Raw genomic sequence first — 24,714 nt, 5'->3', positions numbered from 1 at the left:
GTCCTTGGGCATCTGTCTTCCAGCATAGGCACTCTAATCTCTGTTGAGAAAATCTTACTTCTCTATGTTTAAATTCATTCACTAGTTTAATTATTATAAGTTTTAATTATGGACCCCACATTCACTACAGCATGAGCAGATTAGAGATCCTTTGAGACAGTTTATGCCTAAGTAGTTGGATATACTCCAAAATAAATTGCTTCAGTTAAGGATGAATTTCAGTCCTCCAGATATCAAAAGGAATTGAACTCATTGAACTACATCACATCAGGTTCAGTAACCACTGCTTTAGCACTTGAGAAGTTGCCTTATTTGTAGAAGTGTAAAGAATGAGGCAGAGGTCATTTCTCATTAATATCAAACCAACAAAAAAAAGGTTGTAACTTTCAACTGTCATGAATTTAGTCATACAGTTTTATCACAGGTCCCTTCAACACATAAATCTCTTCCTAAATTAATCAAATCCTCAGCTGTTGCTAAATATAGCTATAAAATGTTTGTACATGTGAATAATTTCAACTGTTTATATTTGTACTTTCAGGAAGCCACTATCTTTTAACTATATAAATTTTTTCTGACTACTGTTTGTTCTGACTACTCATTCACCTTTAGTCTTGGTTTTCTTTGGGTGTAGTCTAAACCAGTTATGCTGTTTTCAGTTCAATTAAACTTTCTGCTCTGTCTAGCTGAATATCACAGTCACAGCCAAGTGCTGTGCAGCAGTAGGTGTTGCAGTGCTCATTACTGCTGTGGTCTTTTCATTCCACCCTTCAGTTCTTTGTAACCCAGTACCTTTCTACTGTGGTAACACATTGGTACACTCAAGGGCCAATGCAACTTTCAAATTCAGACACTTAGCATCAGAATAATTGTCCTTGATAGAGATCCTTGCCTCTTCTGTACATTTAAGAGGGAATTTATGTCACTATCCATGACTAGAAACTAGTTTCCAGTAGCTGATAGTTGAAATTAATATGAGTTAACCATGGTGCTTCTTCAGTATCTTTTCTCTCACTTTTCTTCTTTGACAATGCAGTTAAGGATGTCCTTGTTATAAAAAGAAGTCTCATTATGGCAACATACTCAGTGTTGCACTTTATGAGAGCCATGCTTGCAGTGGAGACAGAGGACATATTCAAGATGTAAAACAGGTGTTTCCAGAAAGCTTGGTTCTATTCTGAAGATTACTAAGAGAATTTCACACAGGCAGAACTCATGGCAAACTCTTCCACTGCATGGAATCAGGAGTTGATTCATAAGAGCTGGCATACGTGATTCAATGGAACTGAAAAAGCAGGAATAGCCCCATCTACATTTGCTTTGTATGCTCAGCTTTTTAATTCACAATTAAATTATTCCATAAGTGTTTAAACAGGCAATAAAAGTCCATGGTTAGTGAGCAAGATAAAATAATGTTCTAGGAATCTGTGTGTTTAACAGGTTAGTAAAAACTTTTTTTCTCCTGTAATAGCAAATCTTTGCAGATTGAAATACTGTATTCCTGAACTCAAATCCCCATTTTAAAAAGAACAAAACAAAACCCTACAACCCCAAACAAAAAAAAACCCAGAGATTTTTTAGAGATTTATGAGGCTTTGTAGTATAATTAGTACCCTAAGAACATCTGAAAGCATTGAGCTAACCTTTCATAAATTCAATGGACAGCATAGACTGCTCCTTAAATGTGGCGAAGTGAAAATGTCAGTTGCAAAATAACGTATTCTGGTTAATAATTTATGCTTTTAGCATACAAAATGGAGTTTACAAGATGTGTGATGCATACCTCATCATTTTCCGAAAGTGTCAACTTGTCTCAAATACAATAAATTCATACACATTCAGAGAAACTCAGAAAGTCCTACACAGATGTTCATTTGTGCAATAATTTTTATTCCTTTTTCTTCTACTTGTCTTCCCTGTCTAATGATTTGTTTTTACAGAGAATATGTAACTCCACCAGTAAAGATAAATATCTTACATTTTTCTGCTACCTGTTTCTAAAAGTAGACAGTAAGACCAAATAATGCAAGATTTTATGTTGCCTTTGACCTTGGGTCCATAGGATTAAAAGATAGTTTACTAAGGAGTACTAGAAATTAATTTATTTGCTTGAATTACATGGGGTACTCAGATATATTGATCAGTCATATCAGAAACATGAATGCAGTTAGAAAACCATGGAAATAATCTTTCTCTCTGACTAATTTAACAGAATCTGGTTCTACATCAAGAAACAGAAGCAGAGAAAAGAAAATTAAAAGAGGTCTATTTTTATGAAATTAGAGTACCAACTATCGTCATTCTTAGTTCCTTTCACTTTTATTAAGTAAAATTAGAGGGACCTTTCTTCAGCATTTCTTTTTAAAATTATACAGTTGCTTCTCTGGGTTGCTTTGCAAGACACACAGAAGTTTATTTATTAGTTATGAAGAATTTAATTAACTGGGAGATTGTAAATCAGGAGAGATTATGAAAGACCTTTTCTGAGGGCTGGTTCTACTGATTTTGTTTTTACAGGATTGTAACTTCCCAAGATCTAAAACTCTCTGACCGTTTTGCAAGTTAATTTATTGTCCTTGAACTGTGCAGCTCTGATCTGAAATCAGATCCACATGGAGGAACCATCAGGATTTCAGCCACAGAGAAATGTGCTCTGGTGCTTTTAAGAGTTGAAAAAACTATTTGTTTACCAAATCATAGAGTATGATTTAGAGTCTTTTACAGTCATGTCTAAACAATAGTAACAATAACAGAAAAAAAAATATAAAAGCACAATATATGTGAGAAAGTATTTCAGTATTTAAGCCTGTCTAAAACATGCAACCCAAAACCTCAGTCTGAACACCCAGAGTTTTAGGAAGTCAAACTCTAACCCAAATCTGGCTCATATTTCCCCAGAGAAATGAATACTGAGAAAGTTTATTCATTAAGGACCATGTATGGTGGGGAAAGAGCACTTCATTTTGCTTGTTTGTTTGTTTTCTATTTCTGCAGAACATGAACAACTTCTGAAAACTTAAATATTCCCACACACTCACACACTGGAGCTGATGAAGAGAGAACCAGATGTATGATACTGAGCCAAGATTTATCCAGCATGGTCAAGAGAAGTAAGTGATGAAAGACCAAATAAAAGCAATTATAAACCTGAAACAAACTGCTAGTTCTGAAAAAGACAAAATTCTTTACAATAAACTACAAAAGAAACTATTTCCATGGGAAACTATTTCCCACATAAAGACAGTATTAAAATACTATTTAAAGTATTTTCACTATTCAACTTCTTCAATCTCACCTGGGATTTTCTTATTGATCTCCTGTGACATTGTCACCAGTGCCAAGACAGCGTAATACTATTGACTTGCATGCTGATTTTGTCAAAATTACAGAATCACAGAATGAACTGGGTTGGAAAAGACCTTTGAGATCAGCAAGTCCAACCTATGACCTAACACCTCCTCATCCACCAGGTGGGTCACCTGGTCGTAAAAGGCAATCAGGTTAATCAGGCAGGACCTGCCCCTCCTAAACCCTTGCTGGCTGGGTCTGATCCCCCAGCCATCCTGCAGGTGCTGTTTGATGGCACTCAAGGTGATCTGTTCCATAACCTTGCTGGGCACCAAGATCAGACTGACTGGCCTGTAGTTTCTTGGGTCCTCCTTCCAGCCCTTCTCCTGGATGGGTGTCACATGGGCCAGCTTCCAGTGGTCCTTTGCTGACCTCCTTGGTGAGCAAAGACGTGAAAAATGATGGAGCAGCTTGGAAAGTTCATCTGCCAGCCCACTCATCATCCTAGGAAGGATCCCATCCAGTCTCATAGACTTGTGAGCAAGTATTTATATGAGTGAAAGTATTTGTGAAAGTTTCTCCTCTGAGTTCAAACATTCAATACCTTTACTGAAAGGAAATAATTCATTTCCTGTAAATAAAAGAAATATTGTGATTTCAAGGAGAAAAAAAAATGCAGAAATGTGTGGTCAATTTACCTGTGCTTAATGTCATCCCATTCTCTTTCCTTTTATTCACTTTGTATCAGATAATTATTTTTTCTTTCAAAATTTCATGATTCTGATTCTCTTCCGTATTTTGCTTCCTTCTCTTCAAAGATTCAAGGGATTAAAATGGAAATGTTTTTTGCATTTTGCTAAATTTCACTGCATTTCCTTTTATCACAGGAAATTTGATTGTACTAACTCCATTTAAAATTTTCTGGTGTTTTCCATTTCACATGTGATTGAACATATCCCCATTCCAGAGTGTTTCTTCAACACTGCTCTGCAATTTAAAGATTCATTCCCATTTCTGAAAGCAAATACATTCATTCAGGAAAGCGTACGAAATCTTGAGCTGTAGGTCAATATTACTGGGGCAAGCATTGGTAAACTTCACTGCACTTCTTGTCATTCCAATCACATTTATTGCTTTCACTGGGTTAAATATTATCTTCAGTAAATATCTTTAAAAAATTATTCCTTCAAATTCCTTCCCCATCTCTTTATTTACACTTCTTCCCTGATTGCAGGACTTAAATTGGAGTCATTTGGGCAATGCTGGGCCTTTGCACAGCCCCTCATTTCATCTCAGTCCTTTTGGTTGGAATCAGTGCATTTCCAGATTTTCTTGTTTTTTTTTCACTTGCTTTGATTTTGCTCATATCTCCTCTCCAGAGCCTTTGCGAGACTTGGTTCTCCGATTTCAAGATTTCGTTCCCTTTCCTGAAAGGAAGATTTTCCTTCCAGGAAAGGGAACGAAATCTTGCAATTTCAGTCAGATTTGTTATATTCATTGATTTCTTGTCGTCCCTTTCACTTCAATATTCTCACTTTGTATCTGGTTGTTTGTTTTTTTGTTTTTTTTTTTTTTAATATCCCTCTTTTTTTTCTGTTGTCTATTTGTTTCTTTTTCTTCCTAGATTTTTGTGATTTCAATTTGAATAATTCTGTCCCTTTTTATTTTCTTTTCACTGCACATTATTTTTTCTCAATTCATTTTTCATCAGTCTTTTTTTTTTCTGAATTTTTGGGGGTTTTGCAATTATTTTTTTATTTCATGATGTATTTTTTCCTGAATTTTTCTACATTTTGTTTTCTGATTTCAAATTTTCGTCTTTCCATTTTCTTTTTTTGTTTGTACTTCTTTTCTTTTTTTTTTTTTTTTTTCATTTTTTCTTTACTTTTTTTTTTTTTTTTTTTGGGGATTTCACTAGCATCCGTTTTGGCGAGTTTCGGTCTATTCCACTGCACGTTTTTTCTATGTTTCAGTATCTGGCAACATTTCTTTAACTGTAATCTTAGAGTTAGTGTTAGATTTTGAGTTAGGGTTAAGAAAACCACAGAGCCCGGAGCTTCAGGCACACTGCAGCACTGTGATGCCATGTGGAGCACGGCAGACCCCTAACATTTCTCCCTCCACACTTTTCTGTTTGGCATTTTCACCAGCCCAACGCTGCTTTTGGGCTCCACCTAGGGCTGGGGTTACACTTAGGATTAGGATTGAAAACAATTACAAACCCCAGAGCTCCAGGGACACCACAACTTCAAAGGCCATGACATGAGTGGCATTGCAGTGCCCCAGCATTGCTTCCAGTACACCTTTCGGCTCAGCACCAGCCTCTGGCAAATGCTGTATCTGGTGTTCCACCTAGGGTTAGGGTTCAGAAAGCTGCAAAACCCAGTGCTCCAAGGACACTGCAAAAGGCATGCCAAGAGGTGCATGGCACTGCCCCAACCTTGCTATGTCCTTGTTTTTCTGCTTGGCACCAGACTCAGCTGAATGCTGTTTTGAGAGCTCCACCTAGGTTTAGGGTTATGGTTCAGAAAACCACAAAGCCTGGAGCTCCAAGCATGCAAAGGGGAGCACTCCATGTCATCTCATTACATCTGATTACAACGATTACATTTCAGTTTTCCCTTTTTTCATTTCATTTTATTATATGTCCACCCCTGTAATTTTATTTCACTTTGGTCTCTGACTTCGAGATTTTATTTTTAAAGGGAATTTTTCATTTCATGAAAGTGATATCTTGTGATTTCCATGAGGATTAATCTGGCAACTTTTGATCCATTTCCCTGCACTTCTTGTAATCCTATGCAATTTCATTGTGTTCCCTTCAGTGCAGAATTTATTTTTTTTCTGTAAGCATTTCATTTTATCAATTTCCTCTACTGTCTTTTCATTTGACTTCATTCCCTGATTTGGAGATTTCAGTGAAGTGAATTTTGGTAAGTTTCAGTTCTTTTGCAATGCACCTTATTTCATTCATTTGCTTGTAGTCACTCCATTTCAATTTTTTTTTCCATATCTCCCTTCCAGAGTGTGAGACTTTCTTCTCAGTTTCAAGATTTCATTTCCTTTCATGAAAGGAAATTCTTCATTTAATGAAAGGAAAGGAAATTTTCCGATAGGAAAATAAATTAAGCAATGTTTGGGAACTAAATGTGCACCATGATTGATTGATATATTTACTGATATATATTTATATTTTATATAAATATATTTCATTTCATAAACCATACAGCTCCAGGGCAGCTGAAGAAAAGATACCTCATGAGAAGCTCTGTACTGAGAAAGTAAAATTAATCAAAATCTTATGGAGAAGAAAAATCCTTAAGACATCTTGCTATTCATCCAAACAAACCACTCTGGCCTTCAAAAAAAATCATTAAAAGAAAGACTAAAACTTTTATCAGGAGAACCAGATTTTTCTGATTGTGTTAAACATATTTTTTTAGAAAAGTAATACTACACAAATTTTGACAGTCCACCATGAATGCTCAAGAAGAAAAAAAGGATTCCAAATGAATCCCAGCCTTTACCTTTCTGAGTAGGCATTTAAGGCCTGAAGTTTGTCTGCTGCCAAACTGTTTGGAGCCAGTTGCTAATAGCTGTGATTGGCAGAGGGCAGCCCCTGGTTACTCTGGCACTGCCCAGCCTGCACACCCATAGTCAGATGTCCACTGTTATTTAATCACTTCTGCTCAAGGACGTTCCTTCTGGAGATGAGGGACAGCAATGTGCTGTATACTAGCTTAGTTTTCTAACACCTAGTTCTCTTAGACTTCTGTCTGAACAATAGTTCAGCTGTAGAGGGGGTTCTGCAAACATATCAGACATTGGAAGGGCCATTCAATGTGAATATCTAAGAACCTGACCAAAGTCAAACTATTGCTGATGGCACCTTCAGCAATGAGGAGTTTCCTAAACTCAGTATGCAGAGGGCTTCAGATGATTGGTTGTGCCCTCTGTCACGTATCTGATGTCTATACCCACTTCAAGGTGTTGTTTTTTTTTTCTAGCGTTGATGTTATCAGCCAGAACTTTAAGGCATGTCTGGGTAAGGCATCGCAGTGAATGTGGAATTGCTATGCAATGGTAAAAAACCCCACATGTAGTCACAGCTGTCATTAAATGTTAACAGTATGTTTAAAAGTCTGCTATCAACTTTAAATACAGCATGGACTGATTATAATTTATTCTGACAGCCTCATTCTCAATTGTATGTCTTTATTTTTACTTGATTCTGGAAGCTTTATGGACTTCCCTAAAGAGCATGTAGGTTTATTTTCTTGGCACTTCAGCCGTCCTTATTCTGCCACAGGGAGCTATATGAAACAGAAGGAGGACCTAAGTGCCTTTAAGCAATGGTGTGACAAAAGTCAAAGCATTTGGAAGCACTGCTAAAAATGGCAGAGTAAAGCATTATGTTTTTCAGTATTAAACTTCATGCCTACACCATCTGTTAGAAAGAAAGATCAGTCTTAATATCCCCAGGGCTGTTCTCCCATTTTTTGCTCGTTAAGCTCTTTAATTCCAGGGTTTAATTGCAGATAGGAGAATTATCATATCCAAGTTAAGGTGTGTATGAGCAGAACACAGGAAGAAACTCTAAATTAGTTTAGACACAACGTTGTACAAAAAAGAAACCTTGGAAATGATGATTACTCATCCTAGAATTATCTACTATTACTCAAGCTAGAACTGGGGGTTATTAATTACTTTGATGTAACATAAGACATAATATTGACCAAGTATTGCTCCATACATCTTTGGTGACATGTTCACATCAACGAATGATTGTGTCAAGTATAGAAGTCTGAAAAAAAGCAACAAACCTCATTTCTAGGGCAGGGAGGCACATGATACGTATCACATGTTCTCTTGGATCAAAGTGATCCTTACATTTCTCAGGCTTTATCAAGACGATATAGCTCAGAAGAGAATTTTCCCTTAAAATAGAAAAAAAAAAATCATAAAACTTTATTCCAGATACAGAATTATCAGACAGTAAGACTGTTCATCAGCATAACAAATCCAGTCATTTTATACACAAATCTTTCCATGAGCTTTTATTAACCTTTTTTTAATTTTTCTAAATCTCTGATCTTCTGAGGACATGGATGCTTGTTTTATTCCACAGTTTTTACTTCTAAAAGCCAGTGTTACAGTCCAGTATCTATTAATTGATCTTTAATACTGCAAGAGCTCATCTGACAGTGAAATGCTTGCTTGTAATAAATGCTAAACAAGTAAGCTGTGTTACTGAAAGATGTATCAGGCAAGGTCTGAATTTACCTGTTGCACTTTTTCTCACTGATTTGACCCTAGAGTTGATGCCAGCCCACACCAATCAGGTGTGTAATTTAATTATGATTTCTAGTGTTCTACAAACACCACAAAATAAGTAAGACTCAAAGTCGTGGTCCTTACGACTTGAAAAGTGATCACTCAAGTGATTTACTCTTGGTTCTTCACAATACATTCCTGCATTAACTATAGAAATGAGGCTGATTTCAAATGACAGATCTGTAATCAATAAGCTTCTTTTGTGAAGTATGGGCTGTTCGTTGTAATTGTGGTTTTAAAAAATTATTCTCTCATTTTGATTCATCTTGATTCCGGATAAAATAACCCTTCCCCTCACTGACTAAGATAAATAAGGTGTTTCAAAAACCAGTGGATTGTATTGCTATGGTAACTCACTGAACCAGTGAAATAATTATTGTGTGCCTGAAATTACACATAAATGTTTTAATTTCTCTCCAAAATATAATACTGATATCCTTAATTTTTTCTCAAAGCTCTACCCATGTCAAGTAGAAAATCAATTTTTTCTAACCTTGCAACCTTAGATCTCCTGATTTGTCAAGGGAGATTATATTCTACATTATTTTGTTTGAGTAATTTTTCCTTGCAAATCATGATTTTAAACTGAACAAAATTTCAATTCAATAATAAAAGCTACAGTAGGTGTCACTTCTAATCAAAAGTCACGTATTCTAGAAAGAATAAATAAAATAAAACTGATGTGCAAATGTGCAAAAACTGCATCAAGATACACATAGTACAGTTCAAATCTGACTGCGAATGCGTTGGAAATTATAAAATGCGATAAATGCGCTCACATGACTTGATGAATTGAAATTTGAATTTCAAAGTCATATCCATCTACTAGGGCAACAGTCTTTCTCTGTAAGTGTGAATCTATATGAAATCCAGTGAAAAACGGGTTTGATTTTTTTCAGGCTGGTTTGTATGATCTGCTTTAGAAAGCTGATATTACTCATATTTTCATGCCATCTTAGCCCTTCAGAAGACAACCTGTTTATTTTGAAATATTCATGGTGGAGACAGTCACATGTTTTTTGTCATAAAAACATGTAAGTTTTGACCTTATCACATTGTACATTAAAAGTAAAATCTGGTCACGTTTGAGGTCTTATTCATTGTCCTTTGTTTTATTCACAGTGCAGGGCCGCACTGGTATAAAACAATACCTCAGCATCGAGTAGAGCTATTTTTTGATCTTATTAAGTGAACTCATAATTTTTTAAAAGTTAAAACCTTCAGTGCCTGGAAGAGGTATTTTGTTTCCTGGAAAAGTTAACATGTCCTTAAGCTTCTCTAACTCAAAGAAACTACTTTTTGTAGCAAGTATTTATACGGAGAATCCTTGATTTAGAACCCATACTGGGTTTTTTTTCCTATTTACCATACTGTAGCCTAATCACATACTAAGAAGGTCCTAAAATTTATGCCATATACTACAGCTGTTTATAGGAAACAGACACCAGACAATTGCCCTGTCTCCAGACAGGATATATAGGAATCTAGATGCAAGAAGGAGGGCAATATGTCTTGTCATGTCTAGAATTGGTTCCCTGACTTTCATTTCCGCTCTGGGCAGTAAACAAAAACTTGAATGTCAGACACATAGAGAGCCTGATATTTTACACCATGTGGGAAGCCAGGGTCAAATCCCTGCTCAGTTGGAGGGGAAGCTGTGGCTTTCCAGTAACTCTTGAAATTCAAGATTTTAAACTGTGTTTTACAGTCAACCCTGTAAATAGAGTTACATTAATTTTTGAGATATATTTTTCAATTATTAATACCTTTATATATTTTAATATTTATCATTATTTTACCAGAGTTGCATTCAGTTTCACATCACTTCCATTTAAAAAATTATCTGAACAAGAAGTAATTTTAGATTTTGCTAACAATATCAATGATTCTGTTTCCTGAAATCTCTGAGAATCTGACAGATAATTCTCAAAAACTTCATGTAGTTGCTTTTTCCCACATTCAGCTGACACTGCTATATTATTTACTTAACAAAAGCTCTATCTCGATATGTCATGTGCACTTGAAACTTGGCAAAAAGAATCAATAATGAAAAATAATTTTAATGTCAAATCCATTTCCATTCTATAGATACATACACAAGCTCAAACAGCAAATTTAAAGTTTCACTATACCCCAGTTTTGGTAGTTTTTATTTTCACATCTTCCGGAATGCTATCTTTCTTGTGTTTAACCTTATAAAACCTGAAATTATTTGTTTGTCTTTGAGCCACTCCTAAATGTTTTTATATTACACTTAATGTAAAGCAAAGTAGCTCTTTTTTATAGTGCAATTGATCAAAGGCCTAACTTAGAAGACCTCTTTCATCATAAATAATGATTATTTGATTAGAATGTTTTTCACACCACACATGCACCATACCACAACGTCCATAAATTCCAGCATCTTTCTTACAGTTTTGATTCATGCCCTTGTATGTTCTAGGTTTCGAAGTCTGGCAGTTACAGGAAAGATTTGTGGCATTCAGGATTATACAGCCTGTAAAGAGCAAGAAGATTAGAATTTTGCCTTAACTTGACAGTAGCCACCACAAAATTCAAACCAGATGAAACAGCTACCATTTGTGTAGTATACATATCCTGGGGACCCCTCCTTAGTGTTCACAACTATACAGACACTGCAATAAATGACCTTTTGGTTAACTAGAAGTGTGGTAAATTTTACCTGCACTAGTGTAGTTTAAATGACCTTTGAAATCTCTGAAAGCTTTCCAGCAGGATGAATAAGCATTTAATTGGGCCATTTAGGATGCATATTACTGGCAATTTGCTGTCATTTCAACCTCAACCAAAAATACCTTGTTTGCAAGGCATGTTTGCTAACTAAATAAATTGGATGGCACTGGCAAACTCACAGGATTTTTCTTTGTTTGCTGTGATTTTTCCTTTAAGCAGGAAAGAATAGAGAGTGTAGACAGACAGTGGAGTTCATCATCATATCATCTAATTCCAGGGCAACCTTAAAAAATTAGTGGTGCCCAACACAAACACCCTGGAAGCTTCTACCACGTCTTTGGGACCCTCTACTACATTCTCCTGCTGCCTGAATGACTTCTTAACTCCTGTTGATTGGCTCCCTCAGCTCTTATCTCGCTGTTGCACTGACACTCGCCACGTGCTTTACAAACACAAGAAGTCCAGAATGTGCTGGATTTTATTGCAGGCTGCCTTGTCAGAAGATGTGCTCATTCTATAAGGAAGAAAACAACTGTTTGCCAGTGGCAACAGCATCACCTGCTGTTGGATGAGAAATCAACATTTCTTTTTCCTGAGGAGTAATGCTTATCCTTACTTAATTTTTCAGGGTAACTGATCAGAATATCCAGATCAGGATTGAAGAATCAGACGATATAATTCATGCTTTACTGCTATATTTTATAAAATTTTGCCATGTGCACATTACAATTCATATGTTGGGATTACTAGTGTCACTTTGACACAGAGAAAGCAGAATATTCTGATGTTTGCAGCTGTAGGTTTTTTCCCAAAACTCGTAAAAAGAATTAGTCCATACAATGAAAAAATTTGGAGAGATTTATTAGAAGTAATACTTCCCTGGGTTACCAGATCACCATTAAATATAATTTTCTAAAGAACAACAGATCCAAAAATTGGCACACAAGATACTTTAAGTCTTAGTTTAGAATAACAGCTAGGAACATCACACTTAAAATCTAGTCATTATGCATTAAAATGATAGAATAAAATCATAATATACAAAAACTGGAGTATGTACATGGTATTTTAAAATTTAGGAGTATTTCTTCTTCCATCAAAATTTGACTATAAAATAGTTTTCTAAGAGATATGGTAGATTTTACAGCTCCTGTTGACTTGCTTAAAACCAGATACCTACAGCTTCCAAGGATATCCAAAGATGCATGTTTCCTTATAAGGCAGAAGGAACCAAAGTATTGATTAGTATCTACAGCTCTGAATCACCAGAATGAAAACTTTGAGTCTTCATTTCTTCCTTTCTCTATTTTTTCTCTTCTAAATTCAGATGACTATGAGCTATCTTCATGTTTCTACATCTAGCAATGCTTTCTGTGATTTAATTCCTATGTACATTTGTCTATACATGCTATATCACACACTGTCTGGGTGATGTCAAGGGGAAAATAATATGAAGCTATTTTGATAAACCCCCTAATGTTGCTAAAACTTGGAAAGACAGAGCAGTGAATAGAATAAGTTTAGTTATTGAAAAAAGGTGGAAATATGAGGAGACAAAATATTTGACAATGTGTGAAAAATTAAATTTAAACTTAAAAAAAAAAAATTCTATTCAGGAGCAGAATTCTTTTTATTAAGTCCTGCAGTAAATGACCAGAAATATTTAAGTCCAGAACTACTACTGGCTTCTTTTGAATCATGTTGCTATCATGTTGTGATTTTTATGGATTGGCCACAAATTACTAGTAGACAGATGTTCCTGTTGCTTTGATTTGATGCAAAAGGAGTTATTCACAACTTTAAATGCTTGAAAAAAAAGTATTTTTATCATATAGTTAAACTAATCCTCTTTAGGAATAATAAAAGGAATTGCTTATCATACAAAAAATTCTGAATGTAAACACTTGATACAGGTTTCAGTAAAAGACACTACAGATTTATCTCCACTAGAGGTCTCTAGAGAAATATAATAAAATGTTCAGAATAGCAGATACCTTAGACTTTGCTGCTTGTCATTGTTTACATGTCCTGGAAGATGAAAATCAACATGTGTTCTATTCTTATTCCAGGTATTTCTTTGGATATACTCCTTTTGTTATGGATACTTATTCCAGATATTTCTTTGGATATACTCCTTCTGCTGTGAATAATAAAGATTCCTACTACTACAATAATAATTCAAATCCATGAAGTATTTTAATCAATTTTATAAATAGATATTTAACATTTATAATTAGAACTTCAACATCACATCACTTAGGAAATACAATAGCACAAAGCATTTAGCTGAAGGAAGAAAAAACTAAGGTGGCATCTTGGTGGGGTAGCCAACCTGCTAAACAATAAATTAAAATAAATAAAGTAGCAACAGGCACAAGTGAAAAAAAAAATAGCTAACTAGAGCAGTACTTTAATTGTCAAATTATTAAATGGTTACTCTGTCATGCAGTTCATCATGCATTATATCACAAGCGAAAAAAACCTGGTTCCAATATTTTTCTTTATATCTAGTTTATCATAAACATAAATGAGGAATAAAATTCATGTAATTTGAATTTTTCTTATTTTTCTGTTTTTCTCCTTTATGCTTTTTGTTTTGTTATTACTAAAAGTTTTTAAATTGAAAATGTGCCATTTTTCTTGGATTGGTATTTTCAAGAAAGTAATCTCCATTAAAAGATACGCTTTATCCATTTTAGGATCTGTGCTCTTATATAGCACTCACCAGAAAAACTCATTCAGGAATTTAGATATTTTTCCAGAAAATGAAGGCTGTGTTCATTTTATTTTTTATGCTACTCTATTTCAATGAATTTTACCTCTGCATTTACTAATTTTTTTGCTAACACTTGACTCATTAAATATAGTATAATGATGTCAGCAGGCTTGTTATTAATTATTGGATTATAGCCTATTGTATTTAACGCAGAGAACAAAAGGCATTCTCTGAGATTTGAATTCAGTTTTCTCATGAATGAATGGAGTCATTCATCAGAAAACTGGAAAACTATGGAAAGAAAAATGGTTGTCCTACTCAGATCGCTCAATCATTAACTTTGGTGGATAGCTGTGTAAACAAGAGCTCAATGCATGCAGCATTAATTGCTACTTACATTTTGGTGCTACATGGTAAGTGTGAAGAAGAAGAACTTGAGCTACGCTGAGATCTCAGAGATGAGGGAGGGACTTCTGAGAAGACAGGTTACTGGGACAGTTCTGGGACTTTCTGAGGTTTTTCAAGCTAATTTTACGGTGTATCTTCTGATTTTTACACCTTTAAATTGAGAACTGCAAAGACTACTCAACTAAGGCCAATTAGCAACTTGCAGTATCATAGCTAGACACTTAAGAGGTGATATTTCTCAGAGTATTTCTTTCTGCAAAGACAAGAAAGAAATAAAAAGCTCTGAGAGGAATAAGAGCACAGCACTGATATTCTCCTAAAGCTTGTAATATGAAATCACAGAATTGACCCATCACCTCTGTCAGTAGATCTGTCAGTGAGGTTTCAGCCATGGAGTTCATACATCAGGAGGCGCTGACACTTCCATGAACTATCTTGAGGTTTTTGCAAGTTAGGTATATAGAGGTCATGATAGAACAGAAGCCCACATACCATTTAACCAAATGTCTTGGTTCTCAATGTTGGAAACCATAAAGTGTTATGCAAACACATCTATAAAAATGGCAGGTTTTTTTTCTTGACATGAAAATTTCAAACTCCTGGATTGCAGTCCAAACACCAACTGCCCCTGGATCCATAAGACTATCGCTTCATAGGAGGCTTAATCCTGTCACTTCTGCCTCAGTTTCCTCAGTTACGGCTCAGAATTACATCTTTCATTTACTGTATAAGAGGCTTTTGAAGGACTGAGTAATAAGTACAGAAAGGTATGCATTCAAATTTTCAGATACTCTGAGATTTTGATATGATATGAAATCATACATTACATAAAGCTCTGAATGAAAGCATTATGTAACAGTAACTTGTTATCATTAGAATTAAAATGAATATTTAAACTAATACTGCATTTGATTGAGTGACTACTTCATAATCACAATGTGTACTAACACAGCTTTTTTTTCAAGACAAAAATGCTATTCCAGGTTATAGGCAACTGTCTTTGAAACTTTCATCAACTTCACTAGTTACACAGCTCATAGCTGATAACTGTGAGCACATGGAAAACAAAGGAAAGCAATGCAGTTCTTATGGGAACAGAAAACATCTTCCTCTGAATAAAATCAGAATAAAGATTGAATAAAACCACATGCAATGATCACGACCCCTGGATGCCTCAGCACTATAAATACTAAACCGTAAGTCAAAGTCTAAACTTCTCAAGCTCTCTGTTGTCATGTCAGCAGAATAAAATGTTAAGCCTTCTGTAATAAGGAAGAAATTAATCAATTGGGGATTAAAAGAAATTATTTATATGGTTAATGTATGGTACTGATTTGGGTTACTGAAACTGGCAGCAAAAGCTGCTGTTCTTGGGGGGGTGGAACAAAGTTTCAGGTTGATCCTGTGGTTCCCTCCCACCACCTTCTAACATGTATATAAATTGTCAGCTCTCCAGACCCTTTGCCAGTTCTCTCTTCTAGACTTGCCAGAAGCAACAGAGGACTAAAGATGAAGATCTTTTTCTTATTCACCTTTCCGGCTTTTTTGTTGTCTGCTGTTGAACAAGCAGCTGCTTTTGCTCACTATGACAAGATTTTAACTCACAGTCGAATAAGGGCACGCGACCAGGGGTAAGTAACTGGATTTTATTTCTAATCTTAAAGGAAGCTTGTTAATCTTTATTCTCCCCTTTCTTCTAGTATTACATTACATGTAATGTTTTACTATGAATTTTTACTGTCATTCAAGCAGATTTTTTTTAAATTCATTTTACAAGAATTGTTCCTGTATAAAAAGCTTTTTACAGAGTTTTAAAAGGAGACAGAATACTGTTAAACTTCATAAAATGGAAAGAAATCAAAAATCACTTCTCTCTCAATGGATAAAATGTGATTCAGAATCACCAAAATTAATTTCAGTTCATAGGTATTGTAATGGGATATCAGAAATGTTTAATGTATGTTTTCAAACTTTTGCAGAGTTGATAGCTATCCACAGTATTTGCTCTCTTTATTCTATCCTGATGAAAATAGTGAACTCTATTTAAATGTTTTCTAACATAGGAATATATACTGGGAATCCGTTGTGAAATTTCTGTTTCCACCAGAGCAATGCAGCAAGCTGCTCAGCAGGGCTTCCAAAAGGCAATTCTTACAAGCCAGGCTGCTCGGACACATGGAAATAATTTGAACAGCTGGTGTCAGGGAAGCACATGTGCCTAAAGACATTTTCCTCTAGTCTTCTTAAGCGAAAAACATTCTGTGAATAAGAGTTGTTTACCATCCTATCTTCCCACTGCCTGCTACACACACATGCTTTTCAAATGATTTTAGCTTTTCAAATAAAAAAGCTCCCTGACTTCCCAGCGATGTAAAGTATATATTTTAACTTCTAAACTGATGGGTTTTTTTAATTGCAGAAGTATAAAAATTAGGGATGAAATACCTTTGCTCCATGGAATTTGACCATAAATAATTCATCTTTGTACACCACGATGCTAAGGAATTCCTCCTCTGAAGTCTGTGGCTCCTTTTATTGACATGCCAATTTACCCTTTGGTCCCCAGTAATTCCCAGAATGTTTATTTAGGTGCCTGCGGTACTCAAAATGGTTGGTAATCAAAATAGCTGATTGATTTACAGAAGACAGGGCTTCCTTCTCCATAAAGAACAAGGCACTTTTCTTCCCCCATCTCTCCACGACCTTTAGCTGCACAGATGTGCAAAAGACAAAAACTTTAATGAAAAGAGCCTCATTGCTCTGGTCCCTGGAGGCTGGTAATTCACTTCACAGGGGGAACGGAGAAATGGATATCAAGACTTGCCTAGGCACAGCTGGTGATCACTGCCCATCAGAGACACAGGGTCAAAACAGAATGAAGGGGAAGCTTCTGTCACTGCAGGGAGGGTGGACTTGACAAGGAACCCAGCTGGGTAGTCCCAAGTGCTTGCTTGGCTCTTCAAAACACACCTGTCCTGGGAACTGAAGCCAGATGTTATTTTCTTACTCGACAGGAGTAAGAATTTGCTACTATTTGCTACTACTTCATGTAGAATTTTTCTTGTACGAAAACTTCTTTTTAAAATGTTTCTCACTGCACCCATAGCCCAAATGTCTGTGCTCTTCAGCAAGTTATGGGAACAAAAAAGAAATACTTCAGCACTTGCAGAAACTGGTACCAGCAAGCCATCTGTGGAAAGAAAGCGTAAGTATGCTCTGCTTCCAAACTACTCTCCATTGACTGAGATAATAAAATGTACTGTTATGAAACTCCTTTTCTCACAGACAAACTGTTTATAGCTTATATTAGAATCTTTACTTCTCCTCCAGGTGGCATTGCAATACTGACTTCCCCTTTCCTTCTCTGGGCACACTGCTAGTCATCCAAAATACTTCACCTTTTCAGCAAAGTCTGCCATACTGCTGACAACTTTGGCACTAAATTTTATTCTACCACAGACACATTGGGAAGAAGGGTATTTCCTGAAAATGCTTAGAGTCGAACTTGAATATTCTCACAGGCAGTTTTGGAAAGCAACCTACTTCTGTGGTTTTATTCCTAGATAGATGTTATGTCTTCCCGTGAAAGAAAGTCTGCTCTCAGAATGAATCTGAGGTAACTCATTACTTTGCCAAGCTCCAGAAGCAAAATGTCTTAAGCAGAGATAGAAAACTTCATGTGTTAGGAAAGATAGTTTCAAGCAATAGGCAATTTAGACTCATCGAACTGAAGTCACATGGAGACTTAGTTCTCCTCATGACTAGAATTTAGAGAAATGTAAATGTTAGTTGTAAAACATTTTACAAATCCTGTGCAAGGCCCCAGGGAGTCTAATACAGCCAATCAGAGGAAGACATTGAGCAGCGGGGCTGATCAATGTCTTCCTCAAAAATTGTCACCTGCCCTTCCCCTTCTATTTTAATCCCCCTACCATTGTGCACGAACTCAAAGAGCAAGGCTAGATGAGGAAAAGAATGTGTGTGAGAATAGGTTGAGTCATAGAACTCCTGAGAGTTGTTTGAGGGGTTTTTGTGGTTATGATAAAGCATCAGTTATGACTTAGTCTTAGCCGTTAATGAGTTTTATACTTTGCATACTAAAACCAGAAATACAGACAAGACTAAAAAGGTTACTCTGATAAGAACGCTAATGCAAATGACAACAGCTCTTCTCATGGCAATATCTCCACATTAACAAGTCCTCCCTAACTTATATCTATAAAATGTTGAAAGTTTTTATTATGTGCAATTCCCATTTACAATAGGACTGTAACATACAAATTTCCTAAAATCAGCATTTGTTGGACCAAAAGTCTTCCCGCTGCTTCTCAGCAGTATTTTATCTCCATGCCAGCAAGAACTAGAAACAGATGAGTCACAGAGCTGATTTGAATAAACTGAAAACTGGTTCTATTAGCCAAGAATAACAAGGATTAAGGTAGTGCTGTTCTGTCTTTTTTCCTTTGGAATATACTCCTTTGGAAGAGGTCAGCACAATGTTGTAGTAAAAAAAAAAAAAAAAAAAAAAAAAAAAGACAGTAACAACAACAAACCCCAGAAAAAAAAACAACAAAAAAAAAAACACCTACCACCTACCAACCAAAAAAACACCAAGACAAACAAAGAAACACCCCCCCCCCCCCAACCTCAAGAACACAACATTGATTTCTTATGTGAATTTTATGCTTTTTTTCTTCTTTTGGCCACAGGCTTATACTGAATCTGTGGGGATGCATGTGAGGATAATTTCTGGCCTAGTCTGAGGTGGCACTTCCCCTGTGTGCTGTGCCTACAGACAGGTGGTACTGAGGAACTGCATCTTGCAACAAGTTTTATCTAGCTCTAACCTTATTGTGGGATGATGCTCCATACAAATCTCTCTTCTCCCATCCCATCTTTCTTACACTTTGGGCGCAGCTAAAGAACCTTCTAACTGCAGAAAACTGTAAAGGAATAATACAATGAATAATATAAGTAGGAACTTGATAACTGAAAAGAAGCCTGGGCTGTGTGTAACAAGATACATGGTAAAAAGGCACTGACCTTGTAATGCTTGACTGAAGAAGCATTTTCTTCTTAACTATGTTCTCCAGCCAATTTTCTGTCTTTCATTAATTGTATCATTGTTGGATGTGGTATGAGGATGAAACTTGCCATGTCTTACTCTATGCTTATGACTTAGCTGCCTCTTTCCTTTTTCCAAAAGCTAATTAAACTGCAATCTTTCATAGCTTCCCATGGGAGGAGAGGGAAAGATTTGCTATTTCAGGGAAGGAAAAAGTATTTTTTCATGACAAAGCAGTTCACAGAGTTGGGAGAACGTTTTGACTCCTATTCTGCTGCACATGTATTTTTTTTAATCAGATAACCAGATTATTATGTTTTTATTATTAGCTTGTGGCAAGGATGCAGAAAGGACTAAGAGTAAAAGGTTCATCATTAGTGTAAAAATCTGTACGCTAAATTGTATGCTATCTATGCATTCCCAAGAACTAGCCTTGAGTGAATTGTTTTAAGAAAGAGATGTACTAAAAGAACTGTACAAATACTTTCAATAGATGGTTTTTCAGTTGAAAATATGCACCTGGCAGATGGGTGGATATGGCATGTATGAATATGCATGTTACAGAATGGAGAAAAAATATTTTCATAGCATGGAGAAATAAAAGTCTGTGTTTAAAAAAAATAATCATCTTCACCAGCTCTATCAGATTGCTCTCCTTTATGAAATGATAATCCTCACTATTTCAATCGTGCTGTTTATTACTATTTTTCTTCCAGTCTGCTTTACTTTGAAATCTCTTGAAATAGTTTGGATGTTGAAGATACTAATATTAAGATATTAACTTTTCATTTGATTAAGCTGTTTATTTTAGTGTGGTTGTGGTTAACTTTTTGTCAGCTTTAAATTATGAAACATGAGAGAAATTTACTCAGCTGCCACCAAAGATTCTGCAAATTAAAAGCTAGACTGCAGTGGTTAAAGACCCAGTAAAAACCTTAAAGGAATTAGTGTTCAGAAATTTTGAACTGCCAACATCAGCCACACCTATAAAAATAAATCTATTATGTAAAACAGTGATGTCATTATGGTGAACCATATACTGTATAGTGTAACATAATTGGAAAAAAAATACCTAAAGTTTAATGTATTAAATTTCTTCCAGGGAGCCAAAATTACCTTTGTGATAACATTAGTGAATTTGCATTTTCCTGTAAGAGAGAAGAATTTTTCAAACAGGTCAATAGTAGAACCCTTATTTCTGTCTATTAATTAAGGAGACATTATATATTATAAGAAACACTATGTTAAAATGAACATTACATTACAGAATCATCGTTCAGCCCTGGTTTGCTGTTATGTGCAGCTTATGTGTATTTGAGAATGAGAGTATTTCATTGAAATAATTATGTAACATTTCCTGGCCCCTGGCAATGCTAGTCTCTGTATGCTGTGATGACATGCTTTTTAAACTCTGGTTTTGATTTCTTGTATTCTGGCTTTCATCCTTACTACATTTACCTGTGAACTTTCCCTTGTGTCCATCCCTCCATTTTTAGTGACTTCCTTCTCTATAACCAGTTTTACGCCTGTTCTTAATTAGTTCTCTCTTTCATTGCTGAGCTTCTTCCAATTCTTTCTTGAAAAACAGAGGCTCACTTATCCCACTTTTTATCACCATACAATGTACAGGACCTTCTCTGAAATACTTGTTATTTCCTATAACCAGTATGTAGGTGACCTCATGTAGTTCCGTCACTTTAATTTCTATCCTGTTCATTTAAATTTGTCATTTTCCTTTACAACCCTTCAGCCAGGATATAATTTTAATGTCCTTATCTATTTTTTCTCTTTGTTCAATTTCAATCTCTTCAACACACAATAGATAAATTAATGTTCTTCAGCTGCTGTTCTAGTCACACCATCTTTTAGTAACTCTATATGAGTACCATAAACTCACCCATGTTCCCTCCCAATGCTTAAATTTAATGATGGCAGTCATTCTTTAAATTCAAAAACTTTTCATTTAGTAAAACATGACCAATTTGTAATCAATACAAAAAAGGCTGAATGACAAAAAAAAGGCTGAATATCTGGAGAATATGTGCTAGCAATAAAATTTGATAATAAAAATTAAATTAAACTTAGCTAAAATGAGCTTATTTCTCCTGTATATTATTTAATTGTGGTTTTGTCTATATCCCACAGAACTGTCTTATATGAGTGCTGTCCTGGCTATATGAAGATGGATGGTACGAGAGGATGTCCTGCAGGTATGAGCTTATTTTCTGATGGATAAATTGGCATATGGTAAGAATTACAATTACAGTAGAGTTTCAAAGGTGATCATCTTGGGAAATGATTGCCTCCTTCTAAGAAGTGCTGCCTAAGAATGCACAGCTTCATTTGCACACAGCAAACACAGTTAAAAATCAGCTAGCACTGAATTTGATCACAGAGTTTAGGTTGAATTTCCCAGCTCCTTCAGATTCTGGATTGGTGAGAAATGAAGGTGTCTTCAGTTTCCAAAGCTGCCAAAGAAGAACTTTAATTTGTATTCCCATCAAATCCAAGACGAGTCTAAAGCAAACCAGTGTGGCCAGAAATCCAGGACACAAGATGAAGCATATCTAAATTTTGTATTTTCCTTTTTTTTTGAAAAAACTTGAATTTGAATTACCTAAAGATTCTTATTGCCTTATTCAAAGAGTGCAAATGAAGACAGAAATTCTTCATCTCTCTTATTTATGCTGTTCTGCTTTGTAAAAATAAAACTAATTGCAATAGGAAAGAGTAGTATGAGAAGGAATATATTTCACAGTTTTTGATCCCTATGTCTGGAATAATCCTTTTATGTTCAATAATGCAGAGTTAAGTTTGTTTAGATAATTTAATCTCCCTTCAGATGCCGACATTAGGGTGAGATCAGTCACACACTAGAATCACTTGTTCTTCTCCATAACCATAAAAAGAGCCAAGAACCATTAGATTGCATGCAAATGTATCACTCCTAGATGCTTAAAATTAGGAGAGATGAATGCTGTTCTCCTGTAGCCATGTTTTAACTGTGAAACTATGGCCATTCTTACTCTCTGGATGGGTCAGCATATGCATAAACCAGACACTGGAAGAAGAGTAACAGGCTTCACAAAAAAAATTCTGCTCCATTGTGACCGAATGAGACCCACTCCATTTTTTTGTGATTATAAATGGATAGCCTCCCATCTTCTGTTGGGTTGATACAAAATACAACAGCTCTTCTACAGGAAACTTTATAATATTTGCTATTGTTTGATTTAATTTTTCATTAAGAAAAACACAAAAAGCAATAGCAAGCAGATGTGCTTAGATGATTTTTGAGCATATTGACAATGGAATTTTTAAACTAAACATGTTGTTTAATACTGATTTTAAAAGTTTCAGAACTATTATGCATCCAAAAGACACAAAGAAAATTTGATTGTGAAAAACTGGGGGACTGAAGAGTTTACAGTATTCCTGCCTCATGTTTATTTTAGTTGCTCCTATTGATCACGTATATGGTACCCTTGGTATTGTGGGAGCTACCTCCACACAGCAGTACTCTGACATATCAAAGCTGAGAGAAGAGATTGAGGGACGAGGATCATTCACTTTCTTTGCACCAAGCAATGAAGCCTGGGACCAATTAGACTCAGTAAGTGTGTGTGTATGTGTCTGTGTGTCTGTGTGTCTGTGTGCGTGTGCATGAGTTAAACATTTTAGCTGAAGCAGCTAGTGTGGGATAAATTAAATTGGAAAAAATGTCAAGATTTTAGACATAGAAGGACATAATACAAGTAATAATGAAATAATCTATGTGTTTAACATATGTTTTTGGAGTTAAAGAGGCTGCGTTTACTTTCAGGAGTACTGAGCAACTGTAATTGCTTATTTAAACACTTGCTTGCACATGTTAATATTATTAATTTTATTGACATAGTTTCGGGAAAACTCCTGGAAATTCCAGCAGCTGCATGGTGTATGGCTGTACATTGTCAGTAATTCAGGTGTCCTTCTTTTAAATTTTTTAATTATTCAATAAATATTAAATTAAAGCTCCTCCAATAATTTGTCTGTGATGAAACCTCATCTTCCATTTGTGTGCAAATCAAACTTATATATCATTTAAGTAGAGCCAGATTTATAGGCATCAAAGTTGTCTTCCCTAACAGGTGCTGAATATGTTGAAAACATATACAAAGGTAAAAAAATAGTTACATGTTTCTGAGTGGAAAAAAGTTTTGAAGCTTCTAACTAATGAAATTCCTTTTTTTCTTCAGGAAATTCACAGGAATTTGGTTGACAATGTAAATATTGAATTGTATAATGCTCTCCACCACCACATGTTAAACAAACGAATGTTGACAAAAGATCTTAAGAATGGCATGACCCTGGTGTCTATGTATAATGACCAGAAATTGCTTATTAACCATTATCCTAATGGGGTAAGTCTATTGTCTTTTTCCCTCCTAAGATATGTATTTAGTTGTAGCCTTTATTTCCTTTATTTCCTTATGCAACTAAGAAAATATATTATCAAAGGTTTACCATCTACCAAGTCAGTAGCCACTGACAAAAACAAATATTCTCTTGAAGAATATTTAGTTCCTGTGAAGACTAAGAAAGAATGAGTAAACATTGTGCTGTTTAGAAATCAAAGTTCAAATGAAAATGCACTTTCTTAATAAAAGACAAAGCGTTTTGTGGTCAAAATACATAATCATAATAAATTTAACTGCAAAATCTACTATTAATTTCATAGTTTTGCTAAATAACATTAAATCGGATCTTTTATTTGAATTTGAGTGCATGGTAGGAGCATTGAAAGTTGTAGGAAACATACATCCATTTTTTGGGTCAAAAAAAGAAAATTTTATAAATGCTAGAAACCTGCCAGTTAAGTCACTCATCTTTGTTGTCTTAAATGGATCAAAATGTTTGTTTGTCTACAGACTGCATCACTAAAAAACAATACAATCACCATATTAGCCAGATAAGAAAAAACCAAATCAGAATAATTGCAGAAAGAAATTAAAAATTAATATTAAATCAATGTAACCTGGATTAAATCTGCTGCTATCTTTCTAGAAGTTTAGTCAGACTTTCAAATTTTACAAGGCTTTACTTCAAACTTTGAAAAAAACAACTGAAATAACAAGAGTGGATACACAATGTACAGTACTTACATTGCCAGTCTCTGAGAGAGTCAGGTTCCAAGCTTGTGATCAAATTAATATTTTATCTTCTACTA

The 24,714-nt window shown here is 35.2% G+C and overlaps 1 protein-coding gene across 10 annotated transcripts in view; it reads left to right on the top strand.

The window, feature by feature from the left end:
• The first annotated feature begins 15,916 nt into the window (after positions 1-15,916).
• Positions 15,917-24,714, top strand: part of POSTN (periostin) — a 30,794-nt gene continuing 21,996 nt past the window's right edge. For all 10 annotated transcript variants that reach the window (XM_066176047.1, XM_066176045.1, XM_066176042.1 and 7 more), the window contains exons 1-5: positions 15,917-16,071; positions 17,547-17,645; positions 21,651-21,715; positions 22,961-23,118; positions 23,744-23,908. In XM_066176047.1, the coding sequence (XP_066032144.1) occupies positions 15,950-16,071; positions 17,547-17,645; positions 21,651-21,715; positions 22,961-23,118; positions 23,744-23,908 (609 nt within the window). In that variant the 5' untranslated portion in view covers positions 15,917-15,949. The remainder of the gene's footprint in view (positions 16,072-17,546; positions 17,646-21,650; positions 21,716-22,960; positions 23,119-23,743; positions 23,909-24,714) is intronic.

The sequence above is a fragment of the Chamaea fasciata genome, unplaced genomic scaffold (assembly GCF_029207755.1).
Source record: "Chamaea fasciata isolate MVZ Bird 193981 ecotype frontalis unplaced genomic scaffold, bChaFas1.0.hap1 SCAF_2, whole genome shotgun sequence".
Taxonomy (NCBI): Eukaryota; Metazoa; Chordata; class Aves; order Passeriformes; family Sylviidae; genus Chamaea; species Chamaea fasciata.
The sequence above is the reverse complement of the archived record's forward strand: the minus strand, read 5'-3'. Positions and strand labels throughout refer to the sequence as shown.